General features: G+C 33.6%; 1 protein-coding gene across 1 annotated transcript in view; it reads right to left on the bottom strand.

Moving 5' to 3' along the window:
• Window positions 1–2,691: 2,691 nt before the first annotated feature.
• MS3_00005589 (uncharacterized protein) overlaps window positions 2,692–13,323 on the bottom strand; it is a 47,218-nt gene continuing 36,586 nt past the window's right edge. Inside the window, exons 4-5 of the mRNA XM_035730382.2 lie at window positions 9,604–10,122; window positions 2,692–5,181 (exon numbers count right to left, since the gene is read on the bottom strand). Of these exons, the coding sequence (XP_035585677.1) occupies window positions 3,832–5,181; window positions 9,604–10,122 (1,869 nt within the window). The 3' untranslated portion in view covers window positions 2,692–3,831. The remainder of the gene's footprint in view (window positions 5,182–9,603; window positions 10,123–13,323) is intronic.

Here is a 13,323-nt window from a genome sequence, read left to right on the forward strand (position 1 = left end):
TGTTTCCTCTTTATAATACCTATGAGCGTATGTTTGCGAATATCCTTATCTATCTATTATCTATAGCTCATTATATTAACTAACGTATACTGATTTAGTCGTTGTTATAGATTTTTTTAGAGAAATAATGAAGCCGGTTAAACTGTTTTCACACTTAATACTTCAGTAATAATGAGAAATCACCAATATAAATTTATACGATTATTACTGACAATTGTATTATATATATCTGCATCCACGAGCCCTCACGTGGGAATTGAGCCCAGGACCTTCGATTTCTCACGCGAGCGCTTGACCTTTAGTTCACTGTGTTGGGAATGTTGGGAAATAATCGCTAATCTCTCACTTCTACCCATCGTAACTTCAAGAATGAAGATGATTTATACTTATGTTCGTTTTAGCTCTGACTAATTATCTATCAATTTAATATTGTTTTGTGATTTCTTTTAAGAATCCGTATGTTTGCCAGAAAACAAAATCACAAGTCATAAGTGTATAGTTTCTTTAACATTATTTCTGACCATTATTTACTAGATTTACTGTTTCTTTGATATAAATAATGGTATTGAAATTCGCTACTCAGTCAATCAGTAACAACGTAGAACTTCGTCCGTACGTACATCAGTCCGAGTTGCTATATCACATTAGCACAGAGATGCAGTTGTCGATTCAAATTCCATAGTGGTAGAGATAGTAAGAGTTTAAGCCGCAATCGGAAAGATTAGGGTTTGAAGACGTTATTAAAGGAGTATAATCCAGTGAAATAAATTTGGAAAGCTAAAAAAAGGGACACGAAGAACTCAGAAGATTAGGATTCGGGAGAACACAAAGAGTGGATACACTTGAGCCATTGCAAATGATTTTGAGCCATGTCATTCAAGGTCTCTAACCATCGGTTGCTATAATCTCGCGGACCCCAACCAGGTAGTCTACACCTACCAACATGGCTCAGTCCACTTGTCAGTGGAATTTGCTACTGCTATTGAATTAAACCTTATTGGTTCAATTTTTCTCATTTTGACGTTAACTTTTAAATAATAGGCTCTTCAATATTATCTATATACTTGAACAAATTCATTCGTTTCTCAATAAAGGACTAGTCAAACATGACTTTGGTAACTACTCAGTGACCAACCCATTATGAATATTTCAATCATATGGGTCAGTCGTTTGCCAAACAGCTCAGTCGTAACAATTCAGACTATGAAACTATGTGATACAAATTTAAATCCGCCAGGGGCATAAGTTCCCTAGAAATTGAAGGTATACCCTGCTGATGATTACGAAGTAACACGAAACCTAGGTCTAAGGTTTCCTATCTGCTTCCTCCGTTTACCGAACATCTCAACTTACATGTCGAATCATTTGGACTAATTGTCATGCTGCAACTTAGTCGATAAAATTCTATCAGCACTAAAAGACTAAACGAACATGACGTTGTTTACCGCTAAAAAAACTTGTAACATTTTTCTAAGTTAACTTTCACAGTATTTAACTCTGGTAATAAATTTATGTGTATTCATGAATAGTTGTAAATATGTCATATTCTTTCAATCCCACAGCGTTCATTAAAACAGTTAATTTAATTATCTGTGCAGATTCACAAATGGCCTTGGATTAATTATGTCACGCTAAATTTAATATATTTACACAACTAATAATTCAATAATGTAATTGTAATTTATTCTCACGTTTACATAACTATCAACATAAATAAGGGTGAACATAAGTTAAAATGTGTGGAATTGACTAATTCCTTTTTTCTCAATCTTTTGATAATTTAATGCATTTTCTCAACTAATAATACTGAAGTAAAAGATGAGTTTGTTTGTTATAAACTAATATTAGGTGTAGTTGTTTTATAAATTAACACAAAGGACACTGAAACAGTTTTCTAGTAACAACAATGATGCTGTTGGTAATTCCTTCAAAAGCGTGACTTTAAACAAAGTGCTTACAGTAACGAATTTGACTTTATGTACTACGGTTTAGTTGGTCGAGTTGACTGACCGTCATGTAATAACAAAGTTTATCCCAATGGTTAGTTTATAAACCTATACATGATAAATGAGTTATAGTGAAAACAATGATTGAACAAAGATTAGAAAAGAAATTTTATTAGATTCTCACTGTTGTGAAGTTCTATAATAAAAATAATGTTTGCTGCATACAACATTTCAAAGTATCAAGTCACTTGTGTTAGAGTTGATGTTTGTGCTAATGATTTTTATGATAGCACAACTAATCAGATAAATGTATTAGAGGTATCCAAAATGGAACTTGTTCAGAAGAACCACTTATTGTGTAACTCTCGAACAACTGATTGAATGTATCAAATAATGAAAAATGTCATGGTGAATCATAATCGAATAATGATTAACTAAGGATATATAAAATTACCTTTCATGTAAACATTTATAACAGTTTGTCTCACTAGTCGTTTGATAGCAATATCAAGAGGGGGCAATTTCATTTTACCAGATTTATTCAAGTCATTATATGGTGTGGAATTTTGTCTCGTTAAATAACACTATTATATGTTTGTGGTAATGTTTATTTACCTCATTACTTACTGAATTTATATGAAACCTGTTCAGTAATTTTGAGCGACAGCTTATTTTTTCAATATCAGTGATTTTGGACGGTCATTATAAATCTTTAACTTACGCTGATTTTTCTGTTGAATTAGTTCGTAATTTAAATCCTTGGTCACAAGATCCCTTATTTCAGTTTCTAATTGAATACCTACCAACCTCGCAATCTGACTGGTGTCCCTTTTAGGACTCAGTACAGAATATCATAGTTACAATATCCTCCATACGATCTCTTACTGCATAAGCTACTATCTATGCTGAAATACCTCTCTTGATACAACTTACATATCAGTCTACTCTGAGAGCATACTGACCTATTGTCTGTGATCCATCCAATTCTTAATCCAATGATAGTATTGTCCCCGTATTTTGTCACATAAAGGAGATAATGTCCTTCTGACAGATGATATGTATAATTTGTTTAACTGGGTTAAAAATCACTTCAACTTCTTGACAGAATTAATTACGAATGATAATAATATGGGTTGTCTCCATGTGATTTGCTTTTCGATGTTGTTGTGCATTCACCTCTGTTCATGTAATCAGTTACCCCAATCATTAACTGAATATAATATTATTTTCGTAAGGCTCAAACAAGAATTGGATTCTTAAAAAACAATCTCAACTCATTCAAGAAAAATTGTTTAATTTCAAATAATTGCTTATAATTCACAATAATGAAATATATTTTAACAAGCAAAATGATACAACATTCTTTTGTTTATTCCACCATTTATTATACAAATGTAAACAACTAAATAATGATCACAATAATCAAGATATAAATACAATCAATCAATAACAGTCCCATTTTGATCAAGTTATACGAATTGTATTTCAAAGTACTCATAGTAACAATCTTGATGATAATTAGAAAAGATAAGCAAGCATGTGCATATTACATTACCATTATTATTATTATTATTATTATTATTATTATTATTATTATTATTCAAATGAATAGTTTAGTAATTAAGCCTAGTATTATTATACAATGTTCTAATAATCCTAAAGTCTTACTGATTTAATTTAGTTTCTCTCCTGAAAATGATTTACAATGAAATAAGCTCATTATTGATAATTAAAAAATAGAAAAAGGACAAAGTGATTCTTTTCATTTTGTTTAAGTTTTATTCAATCACTTTGTATAAGTTCTATTTTTAAGCATAAACATGTCTAGTTCTTTTATTTCTCCTAAAAAAATATATACGAGAAGTATGTTGCAATTATTACCTATTTATGTTTCGTTTGGTTTCACTTTTTCTTTCATTAATATATGTATTTGATATTCCAATTGTTTAATTCGTTTTGATAATAACGCTAATTGTTCTGTTTCGTTGTGATTATTCCTAGTTTCTAATGGAATATTTTCATTAGTTACGGTATCACGTCTATATCTTTTGACGAATAAAGATTCAGTCTGTTCTAATTTACCAGTATCAGTAATGTATGCTGTACCATGATGTGGACTTAAGAAACCGCTTGTAAATGGGCATTCTTTCCATACAGCTAAATTCAGTCTTGATATACGACTACAATCGATGAGGTCTTGTTTACCATTAGATCGAATGAATGCATTTTCAGGGACTTCAGTGATATTATCTGAATTTTCGCATATAATACGTGATAAACTAGATCCTGCACGTTTGATCTCGGCTAATTGAGCTGATGAAAATATACCAGGTGCTTCATACCAAAATCTATCACCTGACCGAAGTCTACGAAATTGTTCTGCTATGATACAAGCGAATGTTGGGCCAACTCGAGCATCTGGAAGAAGATCTTCTAATATTCCACCTGTAAACAAATCTATATTGCCTGGGTGACCATAAACTCTTCGTAATCCTTCCAAAATATGCGGTTTTGAAATTCTTGGTTTTAATTCGTTGAATGAATTTGGATACGCTGAATTGCCTAATCCACAAACTTTATATGCATATTCCGTATAACCTGGTAGTCCATGATCTCGTCCACGTTGAACATTAAGTGCTGCTAAATCCAGTGCAAGTTCATGAGCCATAGCAAATAATCTTTCAGTTAATTCACTATTCAATGATGGATTTCTTGAACGATCACGTATACCGTTAAATAAAAGACCTCTTAATATAGGATCCATACCACCATCTTTAAGTAACCGATCGGGTGCGAAAAATGCTTGATGTAGCAGCAAATGACCTTCATCTATAGTTTCCCAATTTTCATTCAATCTAAACACAATTGGCGGCACCATAGTATGACCGAATCTCATTGCAGCTGTAGCGAATTCGTTACTAATTGTTGGATTAATTTGATCATCATATCCATTGTATGCTCCTAGCAATTGCATTCCATCAGCACCTAATACCATTGGTAACCAAGACTGATAAGTAATTGCTTGCATAGATGCACCTACAATTTTTCTAGCCTCATTAAATATTCTGTCACCTGACCAATGTGGATTTAATGTTCGTAAACCATCAGCTAATCGATTATGTTCTCTTAACCATAAAGTATGTAATGATAATAAACCAAGATTTTCATTGCTACGATGATCACCAGCTTTGAAACATGGTACAAAATCTTGTTTGGGATCAGCTTGACAATCAACCTATTTAAAATATAAACACAAAAAAATAAGGAACTTGGTTAAATAGTTCACTTGGTATTATTTACTTGTATCTCGGTCATTCAGTCAGCTACAACGGAGGAGAAGGCACACATATGCATCGGTCCACGTTACCATATCTCATTAACACAACAAGATGAACACCGAATTCATAGAAGTAGTTAATTCGGTGGTGTTAAAATATAAAAGAAAGACTGCATATAAGAGTAGGGTACAGGAAGAAAGAATCAGTTGGTAGAAAGAAAGATATGAAGCTATTTTATTCTCATAGTTTAAAGAAAGACAGGGATTGCATACACCTACGCCATTGTGATCGACTCTGAGCTATGTCACACAGAATCTCCTACCATTAGTTACGATAGTCGCGCGGACCACAACCAAGTAGTCTGCATCTACCAACATGGCTCAGACTAGAAGTTAGTGACTTCAAACACTGATGCTACGTTTTGGTTTGGCCGCCCCTAACTTTCTTCCAACCATCTCCAACACTATTCAGCGTTGCACGTTGTAGTAATCGATGTTCAGGCATGCGCAAAACGTGACCCAACCATCTCAGTCAATGAAGATTCACAACCTCATCAACTGTTTTCCCCATCGTTCCCTAATTCCCTGCGTCTAACCTCCCTGTCACTTACCCAGAGATCTCAGCAGATGCGAGCAATATTTCTAAGATATTTGTTATCAAGTACTAGTAACTCACGTGTATCTTCTACTCTTAATGGCCACGTTTCACAGCCGTAAAGTAGAACAGAGTGAACTGCTGATCAGTATACTCGTCCCTTAATTGATAAACGGATATCTCGCCTTCGCCATATGTGACATTAGTTGGGAAAAGGCAAGCAAGATTTTTGGGTTCGTGCAGAGATTTCGTCAGACTCCAACCCATTAAAGCTGATCAGACTTCCAAGATAAGTGAAGTTGTCAACGCGTTCGACTACTTCACTCGCTATCTTTAGTTCAGATATTGACGCAGGCCAATCATGAAGCAACAACTTGCATTTGGAGGGGGAGAAGCGCATCCCAAACATCATGGAATTGTTGATATATGTGCTTCCTGCGCGGTCTGCCTCGATATTGTCTTAGTTCATAAACAAATACTGATAGTGGCTAGCAGTGAAATCCAGGACGCACGTTTCGGTTTACTTGGGATTCGTCAGCTGGATGTCCGCACAGGATGCACATATACCGACAAGAGACTGATCAATTGGATTTCTAAACAACAATGGGAAGATACAATAACAATTGAATTAAACTTTACCTGATTGGACTATCTTATTGGCTATCAGGACCCAGTAGCTGAGTAGATAACGTGATGACGTTTGAAGTGAATGGCACTTGGTTCAAGTCCCGGAGTGAACATCAACTCTGAGATGCAGGTGCCTCCAGCTGATGAGTCCCAAATGGGACGAAACGCGCATCAAACCGGATTCCACTGTTAGCCACTATTCATCATTGCCTAAATAAATAGTTTTATTCCAATCTACAAACTAAACTATTCTTTACATTTTAATTATGTAAGATTAAGGTGTACCCCTATATGCTCGTTAATAATCCAACTAAAAAAATATCTCTACTATTTTCTATGATTTATTACCTAGATAGATATCTACATCTCATTCAGCCTACTTTGCCTTGAAATCGACATCATTATTTAATTTTTAAAAAAATATAACAGAATTATTTAATGAATTTCAATCAGGGATCAACTATCATTATATAAATGATTATTTGTTATTACATACTATTCAGATAAATGTTTAGTTTTAGAACCAGGTTTAAACTCTTATCATTATTATTATTATCATTATTGTTATTGAATAAGTAATTAAATTAAATTTTGGACATTCTCTTCTAGTGATAAACATTTAATCTTGTTTTTGTTTGTTTGTTTGTTTGTTTTAATCAATAAACAGTACAATATCGTGCGAGTTCAAGAATAATACAATAAAGATTATCAATCATTCTATGTTATATTAAAACTACTATTTACTGATTCATGAAAAAATAAAAAAAATAAAACAAATTCAATAAATCTAATTCTATGGATGAGTTACCATTATTATTATTATTTTTTCTCTCTCTCTCTCTTGAATAACAGTTTTATTAATTATGTCATTATAAAAGTTTATATGAACAGAATATTAGTGTTGACAACTATTGTGCATGTGTACTTGATTTGCTTTACATCAGAGTGAAAATGTTTTTGAGGATATATATAGTTTTTTTGTTAATTTAACTGAAAAGTGAAGATCTGTAGCTTAGGTGGATGATTTTGATGTAGTTTTGTTCTCTGAGCTGGATGGTTTGGTCGTGGAGCTTTCGTCGTTCTTCAGAAAAACGACGAAAGCTCCACGACCAAACCATCCAGCTCAGAGAACAAAACTACATCAAAATTAACTGAGAAGTTTTCACTATTTTTTCTTTAGTACATCATTAATATTTAAATTAGGTAGGATTAAATATGTTTATGGTATTATTATGGTCGTAATAATAATATTCCTCTTTAAAAGTTATATAATTATACACTGGATTATTGTGTATAATACTTGAATACATGAATGAAACTAAATTAGATCACCATTAAAAATTTGGAGGGATTCGACGGTCATTTCGTTTTAGTATAAGACTTTGAAGTAGTATGCATTCAGGACATTGCAACAGGAAATCGGAACAACTACTGAATATACATATATTTCTTTTTCTTCACATGAATTCTCATATTGTTGTGAAATATTGAATTAATTGAATTCCTACAACTAACAACGAATATTTTGAAAAGTTTGGTAATTAGCCTCAATAAATTTAGAAACTACGAGCAAAATGGATGTAAACCTATCTGATTATGTATTTCTATAGTGCATCATACATGATATTGTATAGTTCAGTAATGTTACACTATCAAAATATATACTTTGTTATAACCAGACCGTTGGTGCTTGCCAATCGTGATGAACCAATTGAGCCATACTAGCTGAAATAATCGTTCCTCAAGGTCCTGCCATGCCATACAGGTCGGTTGAAGAGCGGTAAGACTAAAAACGGCAAACCCAAGGTCCAAAAACGAAGTCGTACTGCAGTAGGGTGTTTCCTTCAGACAACCAGCATAACAGCGATGCTACCTTCCCACAAGGGGAGGTTGGGTTAGAAAAGATCGACCCTAGAAATGCACACTTCGCCTTATCCCATGGATATCCGTCTCCGGAGTTAAGGTTCCAGTAAGTGCGGAGCTAACACGAAAACTCGCAAATCGGCCGTGTGTGTGACCGGCAACAAGTAGTTGTCCTTCGGGCACTGCGGTCAAGTTTTCAGGTCACTAAGACCACTTCTAATCTAATTTCCTTCTTAGGTACCGCTAGAAGAACCCATCCACTGTGTGAGCAACCGGGAAGTGATAACTACCCTCATACCTCTAACAGCATTCAACATCATTGTATACATAATCAATCTCTCTCTGACTGATTAGTTTATGAGTAGGAAATACAAATGAAGCAGATCAATAATTTCCAAGATGACGTTTAGCTCCCGTCGTTGATTCTATAATGACTGGACGATAATGATACCTGTGAAATGTTTATCCTATCTAACTTCATATATATTCTGACGTCAAATCTCTTTAATAACAATGTGGATATAAAAATTCGAAAGTATTCGAGGAACGTATGTTTCAGACACCTAATGATGCAGATAAATCATAAGAAATAAAGGGAAATGAATACGAAATGGAGTGGTAGAAATATCCAACTTAGTTATTAATGGGTGACTCAGCATTTCCTAAATGTGAAAAAGATAAAAGCAAATTTATAGACACATACATACATGCTGAAGGTCACATAACGCGGTAAACAATATAATTCAAGAAAGGGAACTTTATGAACTTCTCCCGAACTATGTTTTTCATTTAGCACACTTATATTGATAACTTCAATATATTAATCATTGATTATGTGAATATGTGATGTGTTCTTACCGTCTCCGAATTCGCATCTAAATAAATAACCTCATAGGAACTTAACTTGATCAGTACAATGACAGGTTAGATTTCGGTAGTTTTTTTTACAACTCTCCGGATTTGAAATTTCTGGATTGTTCATCCAATCTAATACTCATATTATACACTGTATGTTTTATCTCTTCTGTCACCTGATTCATTCAATTAAATTAATCAAAGTGTTCCGTTCGACTGCTTCAAATCTAATGAGCACTTCATATAACTTGAATCTCTTAAGTTTGATTCTCAGTTGAGATCTAAAAGAGATTTTATGCTTGACAAGTTATAAACTGGCTAAATATTTACGTTCTCTCATCGATTTCTAAATGATTTTTAGGTTGATTATTCGTTGTTGTTAATCAGTATATTGCTTTATGAAAACATAAAACTTCAATAATATAACTTTCATCACCTACCTGTCCTCGAATATTGAAAGGTAATAAAGATTTACCAGCTTCTGTTGGCATACCTTCTCTCATTTTACCTTCATCAAAAAGTGTTTCTCTCAACTGGCTATTTTCAAAATCATCACTTCCATATACATTGGATGCATCAATAAATGCTGTGATTTGATTTAATTGTTCCCTGTATCTTGGTTTACCTAATAAAATTGATGTTGAACCAGAACCACAAGTTGCACTAGATCGTGAAAATCCAATACAACGATGTTTAATACGTGGATCATCTGGAGGTACTAATATTGGAAAACATGGTGGATCATTAATACATGTTTCATTACAGCCGAGACCATCACTAAATCGACTGGTTGATGCATCGACTGGTGTAAAATCTAAATCATGATCTAAAAATTGTCCCCATTGCATTAACATTCCACTGAATTTATTATCTTCATCAAATAATTTGTTATCAATATAGTTAGTATTATTGATCATTTGAATTTCGGAATAATTTGTTTCCATTGGATACATTTCATTCTGGGCAAGAATGATAATAATATAATTTAAATGATTGTTTTTTTAGAGAAACTTACAAAATGAGTTACATTGGAAGTCAAAAAACATTACAAATGAAATAGATAATATTGTAGAATAACAAATTAATGTTTCATATCAGAAGGGTTTTTGTCGATATTATTAGTAATTTCAATGAATGAGATCATGAGTCAATTGAAGGTAGACCACCATGTAAACGGCCATCCAGTGCTTCCAGGTTTTCCATGTTGGTCTAGCTTCAATTGACTCATGATCTCAACCATTGAGATTAATGATTCTACATGAATTTGAAAGATATATTCACCTCTACTTTTTATTGTATGCTAATGGTTTATTTATAAAAAAAATAACAGTATAGTGTAATTTGTAATTGAATGTAAGAGCTTCATATTTGAAAGTTCTTTAACTACTGAATAACTTGTTATTTTCAATGAATCATATTTAAATTTGCAAAATATAATAGATGAATGAAGGGATGTTTATTATTGTCATAAGCTTCTGATGCTTAATGAAGTTAAAATGGTATTGATTTATCAAATTAGAGACGAAGTTCTAAGGATTATCAATAGAATTCATTTATCTAAGTTTCAGATGTATTACTTACTTACGCCTGTTACTCCTAATGGAGCATAGACCGCCGACCAGCATTCTCCAACTCACTCTGTCCTGGGCCTTCTTTTCTAGTTCCACTCAATTCTTGTTCATTCTTATCATGTCTATCTCCATTTCCCGGCGTAATGTGTTCTTTGGTCTTCCTCTTCTCCTTTGACCTTCAGGATTCCATGTGAGGGCTTGTCTTGTGACACAGTTGGGTGCTTTCCTCAATGTGTGTCCTATCCACTTCCAGCACTTCTTCCTGATTTCTTCCTCCGCTGGGATCTGGTTTGTTCTCTCCCACAGTAGGTTGTTGCTAATAGTGTCCGGCCAACGGATCCGAAGTATTTTTCGTAGACAAATGTTATTAAACACTTGTATGTTCTGGATGATGGCTTTCGTAGTTCTCCAGGTTTCCACCCCATACAGTAGAACTGTCTCGACACTTGTATTGAAAATCCTGACCTTGGTGTTGGTTGACAGTTGCTTTGAGTTCCAGATGTTCCTCAGTTGTAAATATGCTGCTCTTGCTTTGCCGATCCGCGCCTTCACATCTTCATCAGATCCACCCTGTTCATCAATGATGCTGCCCAAATACGTAAAGGTTTTTACATCTTCCAAATCTTCTCCGTCAATTGTGATTGGATTGGTGCATGCTGTGTTGTATCGGAGAATCTTGCTTTTCCCTTTGTGTATATTGAGACCTACTGCTGTTGAGGCTATTGCTACACTGGTCTTTTTCTCCTGCATTTGTTGTTGCGTTTGGGATAGAAGGGCCAGATCATCAGCGAAGTCTAGATCGTCCAGCTGCATCCTAGATGTCGATTGTATCCCGTGCTTCTCTTCAGATGTTGATGTCTTCATGATCCAGTCGATCACCAGGAGAAAGAGAAAGGTTGAGAGTAAGTAAACTTGCCTGACACCAGGCTTTTCTTCGAACAAGTTTGTCAACTTCAGAGGTAATAGTTGAATGCTATTAGTTATGCTAGATCTTGTGTATTAAATCAGTTTTCATTAATATTCTATGCATCATTAAGTTTGTATGGAATATTGAACTCACCTAAGGAATGAAACTTTATAACCACTCAGAGATGAGAAGTTATTTTGATGTTCTCTTGTAAGAGCTAAAGATTATACAATATTATTTCACAGTTAATTAAACAGATAATCCTTAAATTTGTAGTTTCACTATTTTTCTGCTACATGTATCACTGTACCGTTTTATCGAGGTGACTTATTTAATACAGATGAGAAATGGGGTAGTATTCAATCTTTATACGACTTCGTTAAACGGCCGAAAAGTCCAACAATGATCTAGCTTATATGTTATGTATGAAGTCAATCGTTTTTTTAAACTTCTATGATGAGTAAGTGTATTCATTATATTCATTCTGTTTAATTTTCAAGTCAAAATCGTTGTTTTTAATTCACCATACTACTGATAACATTTGTAAGTACTCCATCTTCGCAGATTCAGCTAATAACTATTCATTGTTGACTAGAATAAACTGTAATGATATTGAGACTAGTGTGAAAATTGTAGAAAATAGATAAGAATAAGAGATAGGGCTGAATCGATTTTCTTTGTTTTCAGTTTGTGCAACTACGTTAGAACTCTGTCTCTCAAGTCTTCGAAAGTAAATACCGAAACATCACAGTTTGTTTTGAGCTCTTAGTGAACCATTAGACCAGAATCAATATACATCTACAAATTTACTTGTTCTTGTAGAGCAGGTTACATAGTCCGAAATAAAAAGGCTCCCAAGAACCGTATATCTTAGCATTCCTCTTGATGGTTATCAAAAACATTACTATAGTCAATCAACAACTTCATTCTGGTAATGCTGCCCCTTCAGAATCTTCCTCCCACGTTATTCAAAAAGAGAAAAGAAGTGGTTCAAAAGCATCACAAACCTAGAATTTGTGTACGGCAGAGGCTTTATCTACTGATTCCAGCCTAAACTATGTGTACAAAATCAACATGTTCAATCTCGTCTTATGGTGGTCTTGATCATCTTTTCTAGCTGCATGTTCAAGACTCTGTTGCTATTAATCCCTCAATATTTATTAAATCATTAATTAGCTATTGTTACACGATTCATTTATTCTGTTCTTCATATTGTTCAGACAAACAAATACTTCTGTTCTGGAAAATATCTTAATAATTTTTATCATCACTCGTTGGCTCGTTACATGACTCCCTTTCTATATATGTATTTCCACACAATTTATTCACAGTTTCTTAATATTATCCATCTTGACAATCATCATCTATTTGGAATCTATTCTTGATTTGTTCCATTACATTTGATACTTGGAAACATTTTCTATCGATTTTAAGTGGTAAAATGTTTTCCTACTTTATTTGTAGACTTGTATATTCTAATTATACAATCATACAACTCTAGTAAGTAATGTCCAAAAATCTCTACATTGAATTGTCTTTATTTCTTGTTCAAATTAGAATCTATTGGTTAACACTTCAAAGCCTCTATTCATGTTTCTAAACCATGATCAAATCAGTATTTAAGGTACTTGAATTTGTTCATATTTTCTGTGTTGACCTTATAGGTTCACAGTTGTTCACTG

This window comes from Schistosoma haematobium, chromosome 3, assembly GCF_000699445.3.
Source record: "Schistosoma haematobium chromosome 3, whole genome shotgun sequence".
NCBI lineage: Eukaryota > Metazoa > Platyhelminthes > Trematoda > Strigeidida > Schistosomatidae > Schistosoma > Schistosoma haematobium.